At 40.3% G+C, this 26,764-nt stretch overlaps 1 protein-coding gene across 8 annotated transcripts; it reads left to right on the top strand.

Moving 5' to 3' along the window:
* The first annotated feature begins 249 nt into the window (after positions 1–249).
* On the top strand, positions 250–25,968 carry DCAF17 (DDB1 and CUL4 associated factor 17). Of its 8 annotated transcripts, none has more exons than XM_063318193.1 (15): positions 250–351; positions 1,521–1,750; positions 3,438–3,541; positions 4,725–4,815; positions 9,801–9,937; positions 10,895–10,973; positions 11,645–11,734; positions 12,980–13,087; positions 13,740–13,845; positions 16,633–16,787; positions 17,746–17,855; positions 18,667–18,751; positions 21,389–21,472; positions 23,147–23,302; positions 25,703–25,968. In XM_063318193.1, the coding sequence occupies exons 2-15, from the start codon at positions 1,577–1,579 to the stop codon at positions 25,877–25,879; spliced, it is 1,656 nt and encodes a 551-aa protein (XP_063174263.1). In that variant the 5' UTR covers positions 250–351; positions 1,521–1,576; the 3' UTR covers positions 25,880–25,968. The 8 variants fall into 8 exon arrangements, 7 of the variants coding, with proteins under 7 accessions (XP_063174263.1, XP_063174264.1, XP_063174265.1 ...); XM_063318194.1 differs by lacking the exon at positions 250–351 and adding an exon at positions 370–455; XR_010068919.1 differs by lacking the exon at positions 250–351 and adding an exon at positions 24,160–24,255 and having other exon boundaries at positions 1,094–1,750; positions 23,147–23,317; positions 25,703–25,833.
* Positions 25,969–26,764: the final 796 nt, after the last annotated feature.

Raw genomic sequence — 26,764 nt, 5'->3', positions numbered from 1 at the left:
AAAAATGCACAGCAAGTGAAAGCGTAGCACGTGCTCGGTGTCTAAAAAGGCTCCTCCCGCTGACTACCACGATATCCAACTTCATCACGTTTCTACATAGACTCCGGGCAACGCTTCGTGACGCGCGACGGAGGAGGGCCCTCCAGGGTTTACGTAAGAAGGAAGCGGGTGCGGTGCATTTTGGGAATCGTAGGCTCAACATCGAGGCGTCCCGCACTGGGATGGCGAGAGAGGAAACCGTTGTTCCCAGTCGGCATTGCGGAGTGGCGGAGGAAAGATGAGGGGGCAGGGGGTGAAAGCCAGCCAGGCCTTTTAATTGCTCTTTTGGAGGATTTGGTATTGGTATCGGAGGTTATTTATTTATTTTTTATTTTATTTATTTTCTATCCGGCCTTTATTATAAATAATACTCCTTCCTCCTCCTATTTTCCCCACAACAACAACAACCCTGTAAGGTGAGCTGGGCTGAGGGAGAGGGACTGGCCTAAGGTCACCCAGCCGGCTTTCATGCCTAAGGCGGGACTAGAACTCACAGCCTCCTGATTTCTAGCCCGTTGCCTTAACCACTCGGTCTCCTGGTTTCTAGCCCGTTGCCTTAACCACTAGACCAAACTGGCTCTCTGATTAAACTGGTTAGGTGGGGGAGAGGTACGTTTGCTGCTTTGTATATTGTTTTGCTAGGAGGGCTTTTAACAGGGATTCTTTTCCTAGGATTTTCCATAAATCCACGTTCCATTTACCCTGAATTGCAGATAATTCAGGAAGATCTGCCTCTGAGTAAGCCTTCTGGTAACACGGTATTCAGTTTTACAGGGTCGGTAATGCAGCTTTATGTTTACGGGAAGGAAGCCCGATGTATTTAGGAGCTTTTACTCATCAGTAAGGGGGCTGAGGATGGCAGCTTTAAGGATACAATAGGATTTTGAAGGTATATTCTGCTCAAAGGATTAAAAAATTAAGTTCTTCCGTGACTGTTAAGATAAAGTTAGGGGGAGAGAAAAGTTTCTAGCTAGAAAATTCATGGTTGCTTGAGGATTATTTGTAGATGATATTTAAGAGGTTTGTAAACTGTATTAAAATAGTTTGTGTAATGTTTCTGATGTGAAATTTGGTAGGAAACATAAACATCTGGTCCTCCCTTTGGTAATCTTTTCCCATCTGTTGCCATCCAAATGAATTGGGCTTCAGCTTCTCTCTTTCCCAGCTTTTCAATTCTCATAATTTTCAACCAAGATGCCCATGTTGAAGGCCAAAACTTTTGGAGGGCACCATGTTGGGGAAAGCTATTTGTTGAGGATAGCTGTGGAAATATCACAATTGTCCTACTCCAGATAGTAATGCATATCTACTCAGAAAGACCCATGAAAATTTGACTGGGACATTCTTCGAAGAAAACATAAGACTGAAGCTTTAAGCTGCAGTTCTAAATTATACTAGGATGTATGTCTGGAGAAAGTACACAAAGGTCTGGTTTCCATTTGGAGGAAACTGAAAGGCAATATGTGTTTTCTTCTATTTAGATGGTTACTGCTTTCCGAATAAACTATCCAAAGCAGAAATTGGAAATCTTATCAAAATGTTTTCTGGCTCATCTTCTTCATCTGCCGCAGCAAAAGCCACTTCATCTGATGCATTTGATATCCACAGTATCTGCCACCTACTAACTAGAAGATCACAGGGATTTTATACAAAAGATGTTGGAACTGTTTATAGGAAAAACATGAGTCTCTTGAGGAAGCTGATATGCCAGGTAACAGCTATGGGAATTGTTCATACCCAATTTTTTTTTTCCGGCTCAATCTATAACAAGTTTATTGACAACTTCTGCACAGAAACCTAGAATGAATTTCATATGTAGATCATAATTTTGAGATTAAGCATAGGTTTAATGCTGTTTCCCACACTGGTATATTTACTAAAATAGATGCATGAAGTGGTTCTAAAGGAAATATTTTTCAGTGATTATTAATGCAATCAAGATTACAGAGTACTTGGTACTAAAAATTCCAAACAAGTCTCTCATAGTGCAATCCTATATATTGTTGTTGTTTATTCGTTTAGTCGCTTCCGACTCTTCGTGACTTCATGGACCAGCCCACGCCAGAGCTTCCTGTCGGTTGTCAACACCCCCAGCTCCCCCAGGGACGAGTCCGTCACCTCTAGAATATCAAATCCTATATATAGCTACTTAGAAATAAGCCTTGCAGAATTTGATGAGATTTATTTTCTAGGAGGCTTGTATAGATGGCAGCTTTATTGACTCTTTTGGGTTTTTCACAGGTTTATTTTATTTTATTTTTCAAATTTCTATTACCACCCATCTCTCCCAAAAGGGGGACTCTGGGCGGTTTACAATAAAATTAAAAGCATATAAATTACAATATAACAGACCAATAAATAAAGATAAAATAGATATAAAATCCAAGAGGTGAAGATCTTATTTGTTGGGGGGAAATCTATGGTACTAGCCACCCCCAAGAAGAACTGGTGCCCCTCCCACACCAAGCAAGGTGGCAGAACCAGGTTTTCAAGTTTGCTGCAATTTGGTCCTTGACAGTATATCTTTATTCAGAAGCAAGCCCCACTTTGGTCAATGGTTCTTACTTCTACGTAAGACTGCATAGGACTGAAACTAGTGTTGTATGTCCCTGTGAGTTCCTGGGAAGGTACCACACCATTGCTTACATTGTTAGATATATTATTTATATGAGATGTGGTTATAGCATAAACAGGCTCAGAGAAATTGTAAAATTAAGATTGCATAGTTGCACTATATATTCGAAGCTGGAAAATAGGTATATTATTTTCCATCTTTAATGTCAAGCATATAGTGGAGAAATGTTTTTCTTAATTGCTAGTTTGCCATAATTAAGATATATTTTAATACATCTCGGTCTAGTTTGAATACTACTTGTATCTATGGAGAAATTAACAAAGAGAAAAATATATAATTGTTATTAAAATGTAAGAGAGAACATGTTTAAATTTTTATTTTAATTTATAAATCAGTGTAAACAAATTTAAGGTACTTCTTTAAATATCAAGTGATTTAAAAAAAAAAAAAAAAAGGATTTTTTGGAGGGGGTGTCTCCAAGTCAGCATTGACTCCTGGTGACTGCATGGACAAGCCCCTGCAGTTTTCTTGGCAAGATTTTGGAAGTAGTTTGCCATTTGCCTCCTTCCTAGGGCTGAGAGAGAGGGACTGCCCCAAAGTCACCCAACTGGTTTTGTTTTTATCATTCAGATAAGTTATGTTTTTGTAAATAGCTGTTTTTCTAGAAATTTCTAGTGTAACAGGTAAACACCTATTATATTTAAGACATAGTACTAAAAATGATTACCTTTTGCAGCAAATTACTATATGGATAACTGTCATGATTAGTTTAAATAAGTATCCTAAACCAAATCTTTTTATAGCTCCTTATTATTTATTTCAGGAAACAACAACATTCAAGAATGTTTGGACTATACAGTCTTCATCTCCAATTTATTATCATAGTGGAAAAATTTATCTTGACAATTACCGGCGCTGTGTGAGCTGGTAATTATTATCCTTAAAAATCTTTTCCATTTCCTTTTAGAAGATATTGTAAAGAGATATTTCTCTTTTTCTCAGTAATTTTATCATGTTTGAGTGTTAGTAATATCAAGGTATCCACAAAGCCGTAGTGTTTTGGGTAAAATTGGGTGAGGCAGCAAAAATTCTGTAGAGCTGAAGCCTGATCTTAGCTATTTGGAAAGGTTCTGTTTATTTCTATATGGCTCTTCTAGTTAACTATACCTAGGATTACAGGTGCTTGTTTTTAATTGTTTTTATTTTTTGTAGTTTTAACTTTAGTTTTAAGTTTTATTATAAATTACCAAAAGACCTCAGTAGTTAGTGGTACGTTAAGTAAATATATATATATATATATTTCTAACAGCAAAACAGTACACTAGGAAAGTAGCTAAATACCATAGCCTCTTCTGAATTCTTGAGTTGTATAACTGATTGTTTTGCCCAAACACTTGAAAACTCAATCAATCAATCAATTTTTCAGTCTTCACACATCACATATTTGACCCCAACTAATTAATTAATAAATTAATATCCTGGTATTTGTCTCTAGAAATGTCAAGTTAGGCAAAACATGACTAGGTACTTTTTGTCCAAGATAGTTCCATGCCTAGTGGCCAGTGATGGAGAGACATGAGAAAGCAGAATTGAGATAATTCCAGTCCTCTGGGGAAAGATGAGGGTCAGTACCACAGAGTGGCTGGTTGTTACCAAGATTTGGGTAACAATTGATAATAATTCAGTCATGGAACTCACTCTCATCAGATGTCATGGTAGCTACCAATGTAGATCACTTTAAAGGGCAACTAGACATAGCTGGGAAAGGGATATCAGGGGTATATCCTTGTTTCAGGATTCCCTGCATACCACTTGCTGTGGTGCTAGAATAAGAGAGAGCAAATGCTCATTTGCAGGCTGTGAGCTTTCTGGATGAATCTGCTTGGGCACCATGGCTTGTTCTCACCTTGTACTACTCTACAATGGGATTTATTTAGTTTTGGTTTAGCATGTTATGTCCATATAAACCCTATGTGATACAGAATGTTAGCCTGGATGGGCCTGTTGCCTAATCTAGCAGTGTGCTTATGTTTTTATGTAAATAAAAAGGACTATTTGAAATAATAGAAAGGGATACTTTTTAAATTCACCCTTCTTTTGTCTCTCTCAGCATTACACCAGAGCCAAGAATAATTTATCAAGTGCCAGGATGGCCTACCTCAGAAAAAATAGAGGATGCTTTATTATTGGAAAGCCCAGTGGTAAGATTTTTTTAATGATTTTGCTGAGTAGGACAAGTAGTTTATTCCCCTGTGTCATATCCAAAATATGCTCCCTTACTTGTTTTTTGTTACAAGCGCAACAAATTAAGTGATCTCTCAAGAGCACCATTTGACAAATGAAAGCAGCATTTTCCTCATTTGGGGTCTGCCTGCTACGTGTTTACATGTACCTGCTGTTAGTTGGGGTCAAATATGTGATGTGTGAAGACTGAAAAATAGATTGATTGATTGATTGATTGAGTTTTCAAGTGTTTGGTTGGGCAAAACAATCAGTTATACAACTCAAGAATTCAGAAGAGGCTATGGTATTTAGCTACTTTCCTAGTGTACTGTTTTGCTGATAGATAGATAGATAGATAGATAGATAGATAGATAGATAGATAGATAGATAGATAGATAGATTGCAATGAGATGTCAATTAATATGTAGAAGCATGAAAAGGTGTGGTCCAAAATCTTTTGTGAAAGAACAGGTAACCTTGTGTTCTCCATGTTTGAATTTGGTACCAAAATTTGTATCTTATTACTATATGAAGTATAATGCTTTGATAGAGCTTGGGATAGTAAAATAGGTGCAGTATGGGCTAGGACCTAGCGTGGTGAGAGAACATGGGTGCTGAGCCTCCCCCTTGCCCCATGGCTGCAGCAACTGAAGGCAGGTGGGAGGAATGGAGGAGGAGAATCCCACGGCTGCTGCCTCCTGACTGCCATTGCAGCCATGGACCTGAGCCCAAGAGGAGAGGAAGGGAGTAGCTAGCAGCAAGTATTGGAGAAGCACCAGGGTCACCAGAGGCTCTGCTTCAAATGTACTGTCTAGTCCTTACTTGCCCCAGGCAATCTGTAGCAGCCACAGCTCCTCCCTCTCCCCGCTTGCTCTTTCTTTTCTTCTGCACTCCCCATCCATGACTTGTACTGGGCCCTTGCCTGTGTAACTGGATTGACTGAATGTGGGGGGCAAGGAGAGGGGAACCCTGCAGGCCCTGGTCCTCTGGGCCCCAAGGTAGCCACTTCACCTGGTTTTACAGCTTATTATGTCCCTGATAGCAAGGAAGAGCAGTGTTGGAAAAGTAGAGTTACTCCAGATTTAGAGTCTTGGATTACAGATACCTGTTTTTATGAGTTGGCTTTTTGTCAACATATTGGAAGGAATGATAAATATTATTGTGCATCAAAGCTTAACAATATGTTTTAAAATTAGGCTAAATTACCTGTAATATAATATCGGGATTTTGTTTGGGTTTTTCCTTTTTGTACATTAAAGCAAAACTAACTGAAAATAATAAAAAGAAAAAAATTGGGTCCTCCAGGATGCTTTGAATTATAACTCACTATTGCTTGTGCTGGCTGAGGCTGTTGAAAGTTGAAGTCCAAATCATCTGGAGCAGGGGTCCCCAACCCCCGGGCCACGGACTGGTCCCGGTCCATGGCCTGTTAGGAATCGGGCCGCTCAGCAGGAGGTGAGCGGTGGGCGAGCGAGCAAAGCTTCATCTATATTTACAACTGCTCCCCATCACTCACTTTACTGCCTAAGCTCCGCCTCCTGTCAGATCAGCAGCGGCATTAGATTCTCTAACAGAGAATCTGTTAGAATGCAGTCTGAGTTTTGCAGCAATGGCAGGAAAAGTGCTGAGCTCTGCAGCAACGGCAGAACAGTTGCAACAGAGCCCAGCTTGACAGTTAGAAAGAGCACCAAAACGAAAGCAAGCCCATTGGCTGCTATCTCCAAACGGCATGAAGAAAAAAGAATAAAAGGTCAGGAAAAAGAGGAACATGTTGTTGGGGACAACCGTTCTTCAGGCTCAGCTTCCAGACCTCACCTCTGGGAAGTCTGGAAGCTGAGCCAGAACTGGGAAGACCTTCCAAGCCTTGCACAGCCGGACCACCAGACAAGCCTGCCTTCCTGCGCCTTCGCTGCCTGCAGCCGCTTCCGGCCCTGCCCTGCTGACCCATCCTCCACCAAGTCCTACCTTCCTACGCCTAAATGTCGCTACCTCCATTGCTGCTGCACTGCTGCCAAGCCTCCAAGGGTTACCAGGCTAGAGCTCCTTGCCTGAACCTGCAGGTTTCCGTGCTGGTCCTAGTGCCTGACGTGCTTTGTGAATCAAGGAATTCTGTGGCTGGGTCTGCTTTGACTTTGCTGGCTTTCTAGAAAGGAGTCTGCTCTTCAGCCCTGCTGGCAAGCACGCAAGTACTCTGTGTCAAGCCTTGTTGTACCCAGTGTGAATCCTGACAAGTCTTGTTTTTGCCAGAGTGAATCCTGCCAAGCCTTGCTTGGATCTAGTGCGAAATCTACCAAGCCTTGCCTTCGCCAGCACGATCTTGTCAAACCAAGCCATTACCCTGCTTACCACCATCCTGAGTTTCATGCCAAGCCTGCTGTGTGCCAACCAGCAACTAACCACTGAACGTGTATCACACTTACTGTATCAATAAAGGTTATTTCTTTACCTTCCGTGTCGAGTCACAGTTCAGAACAGGACATTCTCATAGGAGCGCAAACCCTACTGTAAACTGCGCGTATGAGGGATCTAGGTTGCGCACTCCTTATGAGAAGTCAGAATCTGACACTTATTTTAGTCCGCGCGTGGCCCGCCCATCATTTTATTTACCACTTCCATCCACGCCTCTTTCTTGCACTGCGCACTTGTCTCAGTCACAGTTTTGGTAAGCCCACAAGCTACCCCTAGCCAAAATGAGTAAAAAACAAACGTCGCTGGAGAGCTTCTTTGAAAAGGTGGAAAGACCCAATGATGAGACAGCAGAAGACTCTAAGACTGCCAACAAAAAGAAAGCTGCATTTAAAAGAAAATACCAACAGTCCTACTTAAATTACAGGTTCATTGCAACAGGTGATTCAATTCTCCAAGCCCACATTGTATAGTATGTGGCGAATGGCTATCCAACGAAGCCATGAAACCTTCAAAACTGCTTCGCCACATGGTGACCAAGCACCCTGCATTAAAAGACAAGCCTTTGGAGTTTTTCAAAAGGAAAAAATGTGAACACGAAGAACAGAAGCAATTATTGAAGGCCACCACTTCATCAAATGTGTCTGCGCTGAGAGCATCATTCTTAGTGGCTAACCGCATTGCTAAAGCTAAGAAGCCCTTTACTATTGGTGAAGAGTTGACCCTGCCTGCTGCTAAGGACGTTTGCCATGAACTTTTAGGAGAGCCTGCAGTTCAAAAAGTGGCACATGTTAGTCTTTCGGCTAGCACCATAACTAGACAAATTGATGAAATAGCAGAGGATATTGTTAGGATTAATGAGTCGCCGTGGTACACAATCCAGGTTGACGAGTCTACCAGTGCTGACAACAAGACAACAATGCTTGTTTTTGTGCGATATATTTTTCAGGAGGATGTGCATGAGGATACGTTATGTGCACTTTTGTTTCCAATCAACACCACAGCTGCAGAACTGTTCAAGTCTTTGAATGATTACATATTAGGAAAACTGAATTGGTCATTTTGTGTCGGTATATGCACGGACGGAGCAGCTGCCATGACTGGATGGCTTTCTGGTTTCACTACTTGGGTCAAGGAGGTTGCTTCTGAATGTGAGTCTACACACTGTGTCATCTGTAGAGAAATGCTGGCTAGCCAAAAAATGTCACCTAAACTTAACGTTTTGCAGGATGTGATTAAAATGATCAGCCACGTTAAAGTACGTGCTCTTAACTCACATCTGTTCACGCAGCTCTGTGAGGAGATGGACACAGAGCACACACGTCTTCTCTTATGCACAGAAGTGAAGTGGCTTTCTAAAGGTAGATCACTGGCCAGTTTTTGAGTTACGAGAGCCGCTCCAGAGATTTGTTTTAGAAAAACAGTCACCACCGGCAGCACGTTTCAGTGACACAGAATGGGTCGCAAAACTTGCTTGTTTGTGTGACATATTCAACCTGCTCAACGAACAAAATCTGTCACTTCAAGGGAGAACGACAACTGTGTTCAAGACGGCAGATAAAGCGGCTGCATTCAAAGCCAAACTGGAATTATGGGGGCGATGAGTGAACATTGGGATTTTTGACATGTTTCAAACATCAGCAGAGATTTTGAAAGAGACTGAGCCAGGGCCTTCTTTCTCCCAGCTGGTGCATGATCACCTATCTCAGCTTTCAAAAGAGTTTGAGCATTACTTCCCAACCACAAAAGACCCCCAAACTGGGAAGGAATGGATCCGTGACCCATTTGGGAATAAGCCAGTTGAATCGACTTTGTCCATGCTAGAAGAGGATCAACTGCTTGAGATAGCAAATGACAGTGGCCTTAAAAGTGTGTTTGAGACAATTTCAAATCTCCACACATTCTGGGTTAAAGTCAAGGCGGAATATCCTGATCGCCACAAAAGCACTGAAAAGCCTGCTTCCATTTCCAACATCCTATCTTTGTGAAGGAGGGTTTTCTACAGTGACAGCAACCAAAATGAGATTATGGAGTAGACTGGACATAAGCAACCCACTTCGGGTGTCACTGTCTCCCATCACCCCCAGATGGGACTGTCTAGTTGCAGGAAAACAAGCTCAGGGTTCCCACTGATTCTGCATTATGGTGAGTTGTATAATTATTTCATTATATATTACAATGTAATAATAATAGAAATAAAGTGCACAATAAATGTAATGCACTTGAATCATCCCAAAACCATCCCCCCTCCCCCCGGTCTGTGGAAAAATTGTCTTCTGCAAAACTGGTCCCTGGTGCCAAAAAGGTTGGGGACCGCTGATCTGGAGGGCAGAAAGATTGTTCTTACCTGCTTGGGTGAATGTAACTGGGTGATTGTGAACTACCAGTGGGATCCCCATAAGTGAAGGTCTATAGGAGTAAAAAGCACTCCCAAGCAGCTGTACATGAACACAGGCAATTGTAGTTTAGTCAGTAAACCATAGCTTAGTGAACCGTGGCGTAGCATGACATGTGACCTTTCTCTGCATTTTGTCGAGCTAAAGTCCTTTTAATGCAGGGGGAAGTGCTGCCCAGGCCTTCAGACTACAAGCCTTCCTGGGCAGCTCTGACCGCTCACAACTGGCTTCTCCGTCTGTCTGCGAATTCAGGAGAAATACTTGAAAAGGTGTATCTTGCTTCCCACTGCAAATTCAGGTAATCAAGGTAGGCTTGATGTAAGACTATGTTAGTGTGTTAGAAGGAGTGACACTCTTCATGTTTTCTGGAAAGCAAGCCATTCTGGTTTCAGTGCTTTAAAATGTAATGCTAAAGAGTGCGGCCCATTGTACTCAGTAGGACTTATTTCTAGATAAAGACATTTCAGGTTACTTACGGGACCATCTCCCCCAAATTATCTCTACCTGTCCTACCCAATCTGGCAGGAGGAGCATGCTCTGAGGGACGTTGGCTAAAGGGTGTTGACTGGCAGAGCCCAGAAGGAGAGCCTTTTCTGCCATGGCGCCCGTCCTTTGGAACATCATCCCCCCTTGAGATTAGATTGACCCTGTCCCTATCGGCCTTCCATAAGGCCTTGAAAACTTGGTTTTGTGCCTGAGCCCAGGGCCCTGGGCATGTGACAGAGCCCATCTCCTGGCTGTATAGATAATTGGTTGGATGATGCCTGGCTGCCATGTGCTTTATTTTTTATTTTTTATTTTTTGTAATTTATTTTATTGTAAGTTGCCTAGAGTCACATATGTTAGATGGGCAGTTACTGTATATAAATCAAATAAAATTATTATTATTATTATTATTATTATTATTATTATTATTATTATTATTGTATTTTGTGTGTCTGCAGCTCAACCTACACTGACTTGCAAATCCCTCTCATTGAAATCAAATGGCCGTAATGACAAGTTTTGCATTCAGGACTAAGGTGTAAACATGTAACACAATGTAACTGCCTTTTACTTGATAGCAGTCTTGAAAGGTAGCTGCTTTGAATCAAAGAAAGATGCATTCCAAAGTGTGCCTTTTCTTGGGCAGAAAACTCCTTGTTAAATAAAATTATGTTATTTCTTAGTTAAATAAAAGATTTTGTTCCCAATTGGCCTCCTAAAAATACACAATAATTCTGCTTTTGATGAGTTCCCTCTTTATTCCTTATAGGTACCTAAGTTGGGACATGCCTCAAGAGGTCATGGCAATAAAGTCAACTCAGCAAAAGCTCCCAGCAGCTGCACGACAGGTATGTTGACATGGAAGTATTTGGGACTGCTCTTCAAAGAGACCTTTCAGTGTATTTCCAAGATTGTGTTTCAGAGAAAGCTTGTTGCTTTCTCTTCATACTTATGTGGTACTTGCACCTTTAAAGTACATGGATACCTTATGAATCCTTTTTGAGGTTAGCACACAAGTTACTGCTCCATTGTGTTGCAGTTATACTAATGACGCAGTTGAGACAACGCAAACATGAGCCATGCCTTAATCTAGCCTTCCCCAGTTCGAATCCATGGACTTTTCAGCGATGCATGTCCTGGCTAGAGAATTCTTTAAGTTGAAGACTAAGTGGGGAAGGTTATATTGGTTAAGGTGCTGGGCTAGAAACCAGGAGACTGGGAGTTCTAGTCCCGCCTTAGGCGTGAAAGCCGGCTGGGTGACCTTGGCCCAGTCGCGCGCGCTCAGCCCAGCTCACCTCACAGGGTAGTGGTTGTGGGGAAAATAGGAGGAGGAAGGAGTATGAGGTAATGTTTGCCGCCTTGAGTTATTTATAAAAATAATAAAGGCAGGGTAAAAATTAAATAGTAGCCTTGCCTTTTTAAAATATAGTGCATAAGTTTTATAAGTGTTCTAGAAAAGTAGGAAATATGCACATATGGATGTCGGTCTTATGCTATGTTTTGTGTCTGTTTTCTTAAGACAGGCATCCAGCAGTCTGTACTGTTCTTTCTTGCTGTATTCCGAGTTTTGCCACTTTCATTTATGGGCATGCTGGAGCTTGACAAAAAAGTAAGTTTATTTAGTCATGCTGTCCTCTCTAGTAATACCTGAAAGTAGATCCAATATAAATCCTTTTATTTCTGTTTTATTTTACATACTATGAGAAAACTGAGCTCTCCACCAAGTTACAGACACATAGCACAAAACCATAAATCTTGGTTTATTAATTACATTTCCTGTATATCTGTACACAAAAGTATGGCCCTGTTGAGTGTGCAAAATTGATTTGAGGAAGCTCTCGCCTCAATGGATCAAAATAGCTGCTAGACCTCAACCCTCTTTCAGTCAAATCCCAGTTTTCACACATTCTTTCTTCCTATTTATCTGTACCACTTATATATTAATAAAAATAAGTTGTCTGGTTTGGAAGAAAATTATAATATGTAAAATAGCTTGGATTAATTTTTAAAAACAATTTCACAACTTGTATTGATTAGTACAGAATTTGGATGCTTAAAACTGAAGCTCTGTAGTCCTGCTGACTGTTTCTAGTGGCAATTGCACAAGCATTTTAATAGTCCAGGGTGAGGAACCTACAAACCGCTTGCAGTCCCCCCACATCTTACTTGCCAGGACCACAATCCTCCATAATTACTTCCTGGATTTATGTATTGAACTAAGGCAAAATTTGTTAACTATGTTTTTAAAATAAGCCTGTTTTTTAGATGCACATGTCATGTGAACCACAATACCTGAGTTTACACAACACTCTGAGCCTAAACTAAGCATAATAGCTTTGCATATTATATGACCCCAGCCCCTGAAGATTTTGATGTTCAGTGGGTTTTATCATGGGTGATCTTATAATTTCAATGTGGTGAATTTCATTACTATCATATCCCTGGTAAAATACTCTGTGAGAATTCCAGACAAGCCTTCCACTGTCCTGAAACAATTAGCAATAGCTTATCTAAATTTAATATTAATGTAACGTCATTGTTCTGCTTCCAGGAGAGAGGCCATAGCCTCTCCATATGCTTTCCATGCAGAGGGTCCCAGGTTCAGTTCCTAGCATCTCTCCTGAAAAGGATCTTAGGGTTGACTGTGAAATACCATGGAACGAAATTGAAGAGCTGCTGCCTATCAGAACGGATGGTCCTTAACTAGGTGGAAAATCCTGTGGCTGGGTATAAAATAGCTGCTGATGTCCTCATAGTGCCAACTCTTTAGGTCATATTTTTGTAATGAGTTGGTCAGATGCTAGAGTCGTCTAGTGATCACTTGACTAATGAGATTTTCTTTCCCTCAAACCAGATCTTTGGAAATAGCATGGCAGATGTTTCGGTATCTCATAGAATGCTGATTGTAACACACAGCACAGGTCATGTCAGATTATACAGCTTCCAGGCAATCTCTGAACGGGTAATGGAATCTTATTACAATGCTTTATTTATTTTATTAGTGGTATCACTATGAGCTTACATGAGATTTTTAAGGACTTTTAACTTTTGCCAGTGGGGGTGGGGGGTGGGGACACAACAGAGGAATGGATCACATACTACCTACCCTGGCACTAACCTAAAAGCATGTTTGGATCCAAACCAAAAAAAAAAGATGATTTAAAAAACAACTATTTTTTAAAATCCTTTTCTTTTTTCGATTTCTATTATTTTTTCATTACATTTAAAAGATTGCTTTGTTTACTTGTGTTTCCTTAAGTGTATTTAGGTGTTTTGTCAATATTTTGTGTTTTTAAAATAAAATGCTTGGATCCTAGCCAATACAGTATAATATAGAAGAAATGCTGAACAGTTTAATTTCATTGGCAATGTACTGTTGAAGATCATTTGAAAGTTCTAATTAAGAAACAAGGCTGTAATTTAAAAATACGACTTGAAGTTGCAATCTGATGCACACAATTATTCAGGAGTAAGTATAGATAAATCCACATAGGCGAGTTGCCTAAAAATTGTTTTATAAATCAACATAGACTTCTCTTAGATGCACATGCAAGCATTAGACTAGGTCATCATATATGTGCAGTAGAATTAACCAGATGTGATACTGTTTTTAGTTCATGGAACACCAGGTGGATTTGGGACAGGAATACAGCTGGAATGGCAGAGTTGGAATTGTGGGAAAATATCCTTTTGGCATTCCGTGTAACATTAAAATAACAGGTATTTGTAAAGGCCTATTGTTCATCAGCATAACTGGTTGGCTTCAGATTTTGTTAAAAGGTGCTAGCAATCCCAGTCAGTGTTCGTAACTGGTAGTATTTTTAATACAATTTTAATCTGGTAGTATTTTAGCTACTATTTATGTTATTCAGATTAGCCTTTCCCAGTGCAATCCTATATCAAATAAGCCTCTTTGAATTCAATGACAGTTGCTCCTAAGTAGGTGAATATAAGATTGCAGCCAGTCAGGTTGTTAGGTTAAAAATTCATACAATAAAAGTTACACTGACTAAATTACTAAGGTGATGCGGTGTTTTGGATTCAAGCACAGAAGATGCAGTTGCTTTAAAGATTTGCTAACAGTTGCTGTGTGAATGCCCCTGCATGCTTAAAGCGTCTTTTTGAGACCCAGTTTTCATAATCCTATGAAATAAATGCTACAGTGTCACTGTTAATGAAACTTAATTCTGGCCAGTGGAAGTTAGGTCAAATGGAAGCATCTTGGAACGGGCTCCCACACCTAATACCTTCCAGCTAATTCAGAGCTCAGAATGGCATGGAAGCTGTTATCCAACACATGTAAAGGACATCACGTTGGGGAAGACTATTGAAAAGCACAAAAGTAAATAGGACAGTTTCCTGGAGAAGTTGTACCCCTCTGTGTCCCAGGAAAGAAATTTGGGGGAAAGTTTAAACAATAGCTTAGAGAGTGAAAAGGCGATGCTTTTTCCCAGCTTCAGTTGCATAAAAAATGTTATGTATAATCAGTATACATGATAAAACAGCAGCATGTGCTATAGCAATAGCAATCATAATAGAAGGGTAGATGAGATCAGACTAAAACCAGCACTCCCTAAAATACTTGTGGAAAACAAAACAGTATTATGATTGAAAGGAGCATAGTGTAGGCTCCAGATGAACCTCTTTGGGAAGAGTGCTCCAAAAATGGGGCACCAGTCTGGAAAATGCCCTTCTTTGTATCTATCTGTCCTACCTTATTTGGGGGATGGGCACAGCTGGAGAAGAGCTGTTCTAGACTTCGTAAGTTTATTCTACACTTTGAAGTGGTTTTAGACACTTAGTGGCAGCCAGTGAAGATGGCAAAGTACCAGCATACTGTAACCTTGGCCAAATCCAGTTAGCAGTCTCTGTTTAGAAGTATCTGAACTGTTCTCAGAGGGAGGCCTGCTTCCAATGCATGGCAATAACCCAGTCTGCCTAACTACTGCTAGATCAGTTGTTTCGAAAAATCCTGTTTTCAGGCTCTTTTCTCGATCAGCATGTCTCCCTCAGCATTTATCTTTACGGGAAATTGTTTGCGATTTTTTGTATTAGTTATAAAGGAGAGAGAATTAACATGTGGCTCTCCAGATGTTACTAAGTTCAGTTCCTGTCAGTGGTAACCAGCATGACAAAGGGTGAAGGACGCTGAGAGCTATACTTCAGCAGCATCTAAAGGGCCACAGATAGTTAACTTCTGTTATTCTGTAACCCCATAAGCGTCTGGCATTCCATTGTGTGTGTGTGTGTATGCACACGAGCACACATACTAAATTGTTTTATATGGCAGTGCATCTGTGTGTGTAATGCAACTTTTTAAAAGAAGTAAGTTATATTTTATATGTCTTTAACATGTGTTTGCATATCACATACAGTAACAACTATTCTGACTGGATAGGGACAACTTTCAGGAAAATACCAACAAAATTCCATTGTTAAGTAATGTTTCAGTGGTGTTACTTGAAAAGGATGCATTGAATAATGCGGAATTAGGTAACTACTTCCATTCTATTTCACAGTCCCTGGATTTTACATACACTACTAAGCCATAATATGGTTAGGGTTTGGCTTAATATGATGTGTATGCCCACCATTGTATTTCATAAGCTATGGTTTATGGCTTACCAGATTGCATGACTCATGCCATTGTGTCTTCTCCTGCAAACTATTGTTTAACCAAACAGGGCAAAACATGAAACCCCACTTGCAAATATCTTTGGAATTTAAATCAGATACTGCTGTTGTTCCTCTGGAGTAGATTTGCTTCAGTACAATCATGGCAACAAGAGGCCTTACAGCAATATTTTTTTATTCTTGGGCCTCAAGACTTTTTGAGCATTTAGTGTGCTCAGTAAAATCAAGAAACATATCAAGATTTTGTTTACATTTTTTATTAACCCGAATTATTTTTGCATTCAGATATAAACTTTTGTTATTAATATAAATATTTGCTATGGGCTTAGCAAAAGTTTCTAATGTTTTTGACCACAGACTGAGGGTTATCCAATATTCTTAATAAATAATGCCAATGAATGAACCCTTCACTCAAATGTAAACCAGTTTTGTATCAGTTTAGCTGTCATGACTTCCCCCTGAAAACCTAGAAGCAATAGAATGATGTGCTGAAAATGTGTTAGATGCGATTAATGGTTCAATAAGTTGGTGTCTGTAGTGTACATATGTCCAGATGGCCTAACTGGTTTCCTAATAATGCTAAAGTTTCTATTACTGTGTGTAATGTGTAATGTCTCTTTATAATACTTAAGGGAAAAACTGATTCCTTGTGCTGTTGATTAAGTTACTCAGATACCCATTTTAAATTCTGCTAATTGAATGCAAAGTAGCATGGTTTGTAATCATCACTGTATTGTAAACTAGAGAATTGCATTTTTCTGCATTTAGTGCAAATTCAGTGGAAGGTTTTATTGTGATTGAACAAGCAGAAGAACAAGTGAAATGATAAAGCTCTTCATGTGTATATATATATATATATATATTAATATTCAGTTATCTTCACAGACACTCCAGATCTTCTTTTTGAAGTCTCATCCCTCGAGAGTGCATTTCAGATTGGAGGATATCCTTGGCATTATATTATTACACCTAACAAGAAAAGTCAAGAAGGAATCTTCCATGTTTGTTCTTTAAAAGACCACACTTTGGTAACATTCTAATGTAATGAATTACATGTTTCCCTCCTGAATGAGAATAGAACAATAGAACAAAAATGTTAGTGTTTTTCACCTGGAGTTCACTGATTGTGCCTTTCACCAGACAGTTTTATTTAGATTGGCAGCATAATATTGAAAGTTAATGTCGAAGTAGCATCATCTTAATATTGAAGGATTGGGCATGTACAAAATGATACATGATCCAATTGAGGAATTTTTGAATTTCAAACTGAGAAAGATCCTGAAAGGCTATATCCCACTGAGGGGTGCATCCAAAAGCAAAGCAGGCAGGGATAACCGTTTTGATTTTGATCTACGTCCCCCCCTCCCCATCTGGAATTCGTCTACGTATTGTATGTAGTCAGAAGGAGGTCCCACTGAGTTTAGTTGAACGTATTCCTGGGGAAGTGTGAATAGAATTTTAATGCTAAAGAGAGAATTTAAACCTCCTCAGCTGATCTCATTCCAATTCAGAATTGCATTTTCAGATGTCTATAGCCTCTCCTTAGATAAATCACATCACAGTTGCTTCCACTAACTTCAGTTCTAGTTCTTCAGATCTTTGCAGAGCTCTCTCTGCCCATGGCAAAACCACCCATCATACTTCCTTAATTCTGACCAATAAGGAATTTAAAGCTCACTGTAGTGAGTTTGGAACAGGACCAAGTGGGAGCAACAGCTCCAAAAGCAGAGCAACAAAGCATTCTAAAGATTTTTTCAAACATATTGGAACACCAAAGAAGTCGAAATAAAAGCTGATAAGAATCAGTGAAATTGTGGGTTTGGGCTAGGAAAATGTGTTCAGATTCTTAAAACAGGACAAGCATCTATAATGTATAATTCTCACAGTCCCCTGTAAGACTATTGGGATGTGCAGATGATAGAACTTCTCAGCTTTTGCCCCCTTCAGTCTTAGTTTAGATTTAAACATTTTGTTCCATCAATTTAGGCAAAGAATGGCATTCAGGATATGAAATGTTGCTCACTGGAACCTGACAGGATATCTTTCCACCCCGACAGTTCTGGAAGGATGCTACATGTGGGTCCAAATGTAATTAAGTAAGTGCTTGCTGAAAACTAGTATGCATCAAGATGAAAGTAGCTTGCTAGTTCTGTGTGTGATAGGCTGCTCAGATTGAGTATCTGATCAACAAAAGCTAGAAGCTACACTATGGGGTTGGAGTGGGAACAGCTGAATGAGAGCCACAGTGGGATAATAAGGAATGGGCAAGCTGTTCCAGGGCTTATATGGTAGTTTTGATGACAAAACCAGGTCTTTAAGGCCTTGTGAAAGGCCAGCAGGGTCGGGACGAGTCTGTTCTCTGAGGGTATGATGTTGCAGAGGGCAGGTGCCTCAACAGAAAAGGCTCTCTTCCTGCTCCTGCCAGATGGCACTCTGTCATGGATGGGACCCAGAGCACGCCTTTCCTGCCAGATCTAACAGGACAGGTAGATACCACTGAGAAGAGACACTTCCATAAATAACCTGATCCCAAGCCATAGGGCTTATCCTGAGTTAGACCATGTCTTATTTAGGTCAGCATTACCTTCTTGGCAGTGGCTCTTTGGCTGAAGTGTTTCTCATATCCCACTATATGACCCTTTTAAATGGCAAGTCCAGGGATTAAACAATTAATACTCTTCTGTATATTGTATACATATGCTGCCCTGGGGAGGCCTCTAGCTCTTTTAAAAGATCCTTCTTGAAAAATAGCAGTGCTTGGCTCCATCAGGCAGTGGCTTGTTCAAACAACCATAACTACATTTTCTATAAGGAATAAAAACAGCAAAATTGGTGTTTAAGGGAAAAGTACTTTCAGCTTTCCCCATTCTTGTGAATATGACCCCCCTGAGGTTTTTCTCTCCACAGAGTTCTGAAGTTGAAGGAAACTGAAAATTCCAAGCAGCAAGAAGTTACTGAAGATTTTATCATAGAAGCCAACAGGGAAAATAATGTGAGGTTATAGAAAGAAAACTGGTTGAAATAATTATTCCTTAAGGAAAATATATTTCATTGGGAGAGTTTCTGCCCCTGAGGCTTGAGTCAAACATTACATGTATAATCATAGTTTATTAAATAGATCACAGTTGGCTGGATTCATAAAATATGCTAAGCATAAATCAAAATTTCCTAACTACATTGGCCACCCTTGCACAGTCTGCTGTACCAGTACCAAACAATCCATATGACTTAGTAGCAAGTGTTAAGCCCAGTCATAAAATGTTTGCAAGCCATCTGAAAAATGAGATATAGAAACAGAATTCCAGGAACATGGTGTTGAAGCTCATGGTGAAATATTGATAATTTAATATTTGAAGGCCTGATGCTTCTCTGAGCTGTAGGTTTATATGCAACTCATTGACCCATCTTCAAGGTCAGAGAGAAGCTAGGCAGCTTTGAAAATTAGTGAAACTAATTAATTTGAAACTAAGAAATCTCTCCTAATGGAGAAGATATAAGTTGTCAATGCCTTTATTTGGTGAATAAATTGCCAGTGTCAGAAAGCAACAGGGATCATTCTCAAGTGTTACTTTGTTGCAATGTTTATCATTTTATGTATACTCCCAGGTAGAATTAAGATGGGTTTCCAGAGAAAAAAAGATGAATACAGGTAGTCCTCAACTTACGACCACAATTGGGACTGGAATTTCGGTTGCTAAGCAATGCGGTCGTAAAGCAAGAAGTCATGTGACCATATTGCTTAGCAACGGCAATCCCAGCACTCCCCTTTGCCATCATTAAGTGAATTTTACCTGTCATTATCTGAGGACCCCAATCCAAGCCATTCTGGGCTTGATCCCAAGCCTTGGTAAGGTAAGGGACTGCCTCCAACTCCCCCCACCCGCTGGTCCCCCCATCTCTGCCCTTTCGGCCATCCTGCCTTGCAGGGCAGCAAGCAGCCCCAGAACTGCGCAGCTCTGGGGCTGCTTGCCACGCCCTTGGAAGCCACAGTCGCCCTAGCCCAGTCCCAGTCGGCCTTGCCACCCTGCACTCCGAGGCCCCTGCCACCCCAGCTGACCTTCACCACCTTCTTGCTCTCACTGCTGACAAGGTGTGCCTGGCCTGGCTGCGGGGCTGGGCCAGGCTGGGCTTCTGCTGCAGGGGAAGAAAGCCAAAAGCAGTCCCTGAGCCGCAGCACATCAAAACGCCCCTTTACACCACACTCCTGGACTGGACTGTGAAAAAAAAAAAGGCAAAAGCTTTGGCTTTTTTTTTTTTTTTGCTACCGAAGCCCCGCTTGGGAGTGTGGCACAAAGGGGTGTTTTGGCACGCCACAGTTCTGGGGCTGCAAAAAGCAGATCCTGAGCCGCAGCGCAGTGTGAAGCCCAGCCCCAGCCCAGGCCAGCAGCCAGGCCAGCAGCCAGGCCAGGCACACCTCATCAGTAGGAGCAAGAAGACAGCGAAGGTGAGCTGGGGTGGCAGAGTGCAGGGCAGCAAGGGGCCAAAAGGGCATAGATGGAGGGGGAAGATGAAGCGCCCCTGCGGTCATAAGTGCGGGCAGGCTGCCCGGCCCCCAAAATTTTATCTTGTGATCACGGGGGCACTGCAACGGCCGTAAAGTTAGGCACAAGTCATAAGTCCCTTTGTTCGGCACCGCTGTAACTTCAAACAGTTGCTGTACAAAAGGTCGTAAGTCAAGGACTACCCGTGTTAGTTTTCTAATTGATAACAAAAGGCCTTCTAAAACTTACAGCTATAAAGTTTTGAAAGCTACGTGGGAAGATTCAAATAAACTTGTTCAAAACCACCAAAGGGAGTAATGAGCCTTTTAGCAGTCAGAAAAATAGTTTTAGAACCATGGCTTGCAGCTTTGTTTCCTAGACCTTCTACTTCCTGTCTGTGACTTACTGACTGATTGATGGCAGGAATGGAGAGATTTATATTGAGCCACAACCTGATGTCATGAAACATTTTTGAATTAATCCCAAAACAAGACAGCATTTTATCCTGTATAACCAGATTGTCCCTTGGAATCACTTCTAAGAAACTGTAAGGACAGAGATGGAGAACCTGCAGCCTTCTGGATATTGGTGAAACACGACTTCCAGGATCCTTTCCTACCAACCATTCTGGCTGGAGCTGATGGGAGTTTCCATGCATCAGTCTTTGGTTTTCCACGCTATGTTAAGAGAAGTCTAATAAAGAAGCAATTTTAAAACAATTTAATACTGTTTGAAAGGAGATTTTTCATGAACAGCAAAGAATTTTTAACTCAAGAGAAAGCTATATTACTCTGTCCTATAAACATCCATCAGGCTGAAAAAAACTACATCTCTAGAGTATAGGGGTTATTCTATGTTTTCCTCCTCCTATTGACTCCATTATTCTTTTGAATAGTTTTATGCAGTGGTGCTGCCAACAAGCCAGCCATATTTTCTAGGTGTGGGGTGATTTTTTTTTTCAATTCTTTTGATACGTTATATCTTCTGGGCAATTTATGCTTTAGCAGCAGCAACTCAATTAAAAACCCATTTAGAATCCGTGTTCAGGTAGACTTAAAACAAATGCTTCAGTTAGTATTGTCCTTAGTTGATCATTTGTCAAAACAACACAGAAACACTCTCTTATCTCCATATTTTTAATATCAAAGGTGAACAACTGTGTAACAGTAACTGCGTCTGGCCGAATAGTGAAGAAGCGTTTTAAATTATTGGATGATGATCCTGAGCAAGAGGTAAATTCAGTTCACATATGGTTGGCAAATGTTTAATCCTGAATAAGGCAGCCAGTGAAATGACCCACGTTGGCTGGGTAGAGTTTGCGTATGCCTACAAAATGTCACTCATGTTTACATGTCATGATTTCTTAACTGACGTATCCAGGAATAAGTTGGGGACTGTTCTCTTTTGCAGGAGAGAGGGATAAGCAACTATTTTTCTTTTATTGTTGACCTCTGATCTGTGAGGAATCTGTCGGTGAATTATTACTGTGTTAATAGGACTTAAAGAATGTGAGGCCTGTTAAATTCTAGAAATTTAAGATGGGTTACTGCCTTAGGAATCCTGGAAAGAGATGCAAAGAATCAACCTGGCTGTTGATTATCTGCTTAAATCTCACAAGGCCTTGCCTGAGACCAATTCTATGCTATTGGAGAGCATGCAGTTCACAAAAAGATGCAAAGGAAATACTCTAGATCTGAGCTGAGCAGTGTGTCTCTATATCATTAGCAACTATTTTTGGAAACCATTTTTCACCTTCTATCAGGAACTGTAGCTGAGATGACACAGCCACAAGAATTCTAATTCCTCGGCTTCTGGAAACAATTTCCAGCCTTGTTTCCATGGAAATGAATATAGTTGGGGGGTGAAAACATGGCAAGAACTGCTTGTGGCTTTTAAAATCTGTAGTTCATTTATATTCGATTACCAAATTTAAAAAAAGACTGCAGAGAAGTAAGACCCCAAGTTTTACCCAAAGCATACCTTTTGTTTGGTACATTTTACAGGTACATTACATTTTACAGAGGGAAGTTATTTAAAAATACTTTCCTGGGTTTAATTTGGGGACATAAATGCAAAAATGTCTTCCGTCCCATTTTAGAATAAAATTATACCTGATCTTAAGACGTGGAATTCCTGTATGAGTTACCTATGTGGCGATCTCATTGTACAGTATTCATCTGAGTAGCTGCTACATTGTTGTTTTTCCCAAAAGATCTCTCAGTATCTTAAGCTACAGTGCAGTGTACATTACAGACTAAATCCTGACGGTGTCAATGGTTCTGTGCCCATCTCTTAGCTTAAGTGGATTGTGAATAGTTATCACAAACATACCAAGGCAGCCAGTATGGTGTAATTGTGAGGTGTTGAACTAGGAACAGGGAGATCTAGGTTCTACCCCATGCTCAGCCATTGGAAGTTCACTAGGTGACTTCAGACCTACCTCATAAGATGGTGGTTGTGAGGAAAAAATAGGAGGGAGCACTCTGTATGCCATGTTGAGCTCCTGAATGAAAGGCAAGATACAGATCCACTGAATAAATAAACCTGATAATGTACAGGTAGAAACTCAGATGAGTATGGCCTCTGATAGCTTCTTGTTCATTGAAATGGGGGGATCCTACGTGCACCCATTCTCCTTTCGACATACAGAACTCCTCACAAAGTGAGGCAGCTGGAGCTGCTATTTGAGTTACTGAAGACAACTGTGGAAAGGATGCCGCCTCCTAGAGATCCCAAGTAAACTGGGTTGAAAATGTAGACTATGACCAGTCACACTGAATGAGAGCAAGCTTTTAAAAATTTAGGGAACTTTATTTTTCTGTTTCAAATTTGTATTGAAGGTAGAAGATACTTAAAAATGTGACCAATATGCCCAGTGCTAGATTTAACCAAACTTTTTTTTTAAGACTTTCAAAATTGTTGACTATGAAGATGAACTGAACTTGCTGTCTGTCGTGGCTGTTACTCAGACAGGAGTTGATGGGGCAGCTCATCTTGACTTCCATTGTAATGAGCAGGGTACTCGGTTGAAGAGTTTTCCTTTTGTTGAGTCTTGGGATGTGGTGAGTATAATTTAGGTTTTCCAGATGTTCCTACTATCAACGTGATACTCTAACTTAGTTTTAACAATGTGCTACTGTTAACCCTTTTATTCAAGTAGTCCTTGCTTAATGACCATTCATTTAACGATGGCCCAAAGTTATGGCGGTCTTGGAAAAAAGTGCTTTATGACCTGTACTTGCACTTACAACCGTTGCAAACCATTGCACCACCCCCACAGTCACATAATCACAATTCGGGCACTTGGCAGCTGGCTTGCATTTACAACTAGTTGCAGTATCCTGCAGTCACATGGTCGCAATTTGTGACCTTTTTTGCTGGTTTCTGGCAAAAAACATCCACTGGGGAAGCTGGATTCACTTAATGATCATGGTGATTCACTTGACGACCCATGATTCGCTTAATGACTGTCGTAAAAATGGTAGTAAAATTGGGTTTGGTCATGTAGTGACTCACTTAACAACTGCACTGCTTAACAACCAATTTTCCAGTCTCTGTTGTGGTCATTAAGTGAGGACTTCTGTATATGCCATTCAAATGCTAAAGGCAAAAGTTGCCAAACAGTGGGACAAAGCTGTAAAAGAGTTAAAGAAAAGTAATAGCATAGCAGTCTGGAAGTACACTCAGTGCATTCATGTTGGATGCATCTGATTTCTTTCCAGAGCTGAGTTTTATAATTTAAAGTATAAATTGGATGGTTGTTTTGAAGCAGTGATCGCACACTTTCCTCCAAAGAACCTTTCCAATTTAAAAAGAAGCTTTAAGCATCTTTTTTAAAACGAAGTTGAAGGAGAGTTTTTTTCTAATTGGATAAATGTATAAATGGCATTTGTTTTTTTTAAGGGTCCCCAGTTTGAAGAAAAAGGCAAAAACGTGTGTTAAGCTTTAACATGAAAGAAAATGTGTCACAGCTGAAAGTCAGGGAGAAGTTGGGCTTATGATTATGCGAGTTCTTGTATATATACTGATAACTTCAGTCAGGTTGTCCCAACATGATGCCTTGTTGGTTGGGAATTCTGGAAATTATAGTTATAATGCATCTAGAGTGCCTCAGGGTTACAGCAGTGGGGGATGAATTGTTCATTCTTCCTGGATACAAGGATTATACCAGAAATATTTGCTGTTTCAATATCATATATGTGGGGGGGGGGGGAAACAGGGAAAATTTATTTTTATAAAGAAGCAAACTTTGGAGTTCTTGAAGATCTAATTACAACCCAAAAGAAAAGACATCCAGGAGATGTAAATTCCATTTACCAATGTTTAACAAGATAATTTTTGTTAGTAAAAGCTGGATTCATAAAGTACATATTAATCATAAGTTAGTTACCTTCATGCTTAATTTTACACATTTCTGATTACAGTGAAGGTTGGGGGATGGGGGGTGGATAGACCTAATGAAGATTTCAGCCTTTGAGTATCATTCTAGGACGCCCTGGTTCAAGGCAGCAACCACAAGCAGTTTCTTGGTTTAGTAGCTAAGAAACTACCTTTGCTTCCTTCTCACTCATTTTCTTCCTTAGCCAGCCTGACTTTTTTAGAAATATTGAAACCATAGTAGGAAATGACACCTCTCCTGCTCTGCCTGTTCTCTGCTACTTCCAATGCTAGAATTTGATTGCTGCTATTCTTAGATTCCCATGGCAGTAGAGCTGTTCACAGCTCCATTACTGAGGACTCATGAGACGCTGGGCCAGCATTCATAAGAATGTGTCCACATCTCTGGAACCTTTCCTTTATGTTTTGTAGCAGATGGAATTTAAGCCCTTCAGGATGTCTTGGCCATTGTACATTTCAAACATGTAAGTTTGAATAACGTGGATGATTCTTTGGAAAACGGAATTGGTAGAGAAGCACTTGCATTAGGGTCACCAGAGAGCAAATAATGTATTGTGGAATGCTACCATAGAAGATCCAGTAAAGTTAGCTTTAAGATTACTTGGAAGACATAGGGCTGAAGTTTTGCTCAGGTTTCACGTAAGTATATACTATCATAGTAGGACTGAAGATGCCCCAGTTTAAATCCATGCTTAAATGCAACAGTGTATGTCAGTCTCCATCTCTTAGCTTGACCTACTGGCACAAGGTTGTATTGGAAATAAATAGGGATCTTCTGCTCATTGAAGGAAAGATGGGATATAAATCTACAGTAGTAACATAAAAGCTAAACCAACAGAAATGGGTTTTAGGTTGACTTGTCTGTTTTAGAACACTGCACTCAAGTTGTAATATCTTCCGATAGTGTTTTAAGATCAAATTACAGTCTGAAGCACTTACCAATAACCTAGAAGGTGACATCATATATAAGGGTTGTATCATCACAAAGGGCCTATGTGTCGTAGGAACACATTCTCTCTCAATCACTTGAAGTGAAAATTATGTTTCTTGTTCTCTTAATGCAGACGTACAACCATGAAGTTTACTGTGATAGAAATATAGTGTTGCACATACAACAAAAGCCCCACAGGATGTTCAGCTGTCACATATACCAGGTGACCTGCAATAGTGAAAAAGATGACAATACACAGAAGGGCAAGAGAACAGCATGTATTTGGTCAAAAACTAGGGGAAAATACTGAATATTTTTAGAATTCATCTCGGTTTGGAGGCTTTGCTGTGGACAGTATCCAAAGATGTGGAAGCCTCTTTTTGTGCAATGTAACAACAACAACTGTTACTCATCTTGGTGTAAATGTAAATCTTTTTTGTTATATCGCTTCTCAGCCTTTTGGCTAAGATCAAATGTAAGGTAAAGGTAAAGGTTTCCCTTGACGTAAAGTCCAGTCGAATCCGACTCTAGGGGGCGGTGCTCATCTCCGTTTCTAAGCCTTGGAGCCAGCGTTGTCATAGACACTTCCGGGTCATGTGGCCAGCATGACGACTCGGAACGCCGTTACCTTCCCGCCGAAGCGGTACCTATTGATCTACTCACATTTGCATGTTTTCGAACTGCTAGGTGAGCAGGAGCTGGGATTAACAACGGGAGCTCACCCCGCCGCGCGGTTTCGAACCGCCGACCTTCCGATCGACAGCTCAGCGGTTTAACCCGCAGCGCCACCGCGTCCCTAAGATCAAATGTACTATAGTATAAATCATTTTAAATATTTATTTTAAAAACACACTCAAGTAGAAAATTGTAGTTGGAACTGTTGTACATAATTTTCTCTAAAATATCGTCTTTTGGACTAATTAATATTGCTGGGAGAATTGTGCAGATTGTAATTCAAACTACATTTTTGCTCTTAAAAAAAATTGGAATTTAAATCATGTTCATTTTCTATTCTGTATGGAGCAAAGAATACTGCTTCAGTTATATTGGGGCTTAATCATGGTTATTTATGCCCTTCTACAGCCCGACATTGTATGAACATACTAACTGACAGGGTTGTATTTCTTCTAATGGGCAGAGAGGGAGCTGACTTTAGTTCTTCTGTCAGCAGATGACTGATCACTTGCCAGTCATC

This window comes from Candoia aspera, chromosome 1, assembly GCF_035149785.1.
Source record: "Candoia aspera isolate rCanAsp1 chromosome 1, rCanAsp1.hap2, whole genome shotgun sequence".
NCBI classification, from domain to species: Eukaryota; Metazoa; Chordata; class Lepidosauria; order Squamata; family Boidae; genus Candoia; species Candoia aspera.
The sequence above is the reverse complement of the archived record's forward strand: the minus strand, read 5'-3'. Positions and strand labels throughout refer to the sequence as shown.

Bases quoted from the DNA above. Each gene is read 5' to 3' on its own strand.
- DCAF17 (XM_063318193.1), top strand. From the start codon at position 1,577: ATGTTTTCTGGCTCATCTTCTTCATCTGCCGCAGCAAAAGCCACTTCA. The intron at 13,088-13,739 runs GTAATGGAATCT...TACTGTTTTTAG, and splicing joins TCCAGGCAATCTCTGAACGG to TTCATGGAACACCAGGTGGA. The intron at 21,473-23,146 runs GTAAATTCAGTT...TTTTTTTTTAAG, and splicing joins ATGATGATCCTGAGCAAGAG to ACTTTCAAAATTGTTGACTA.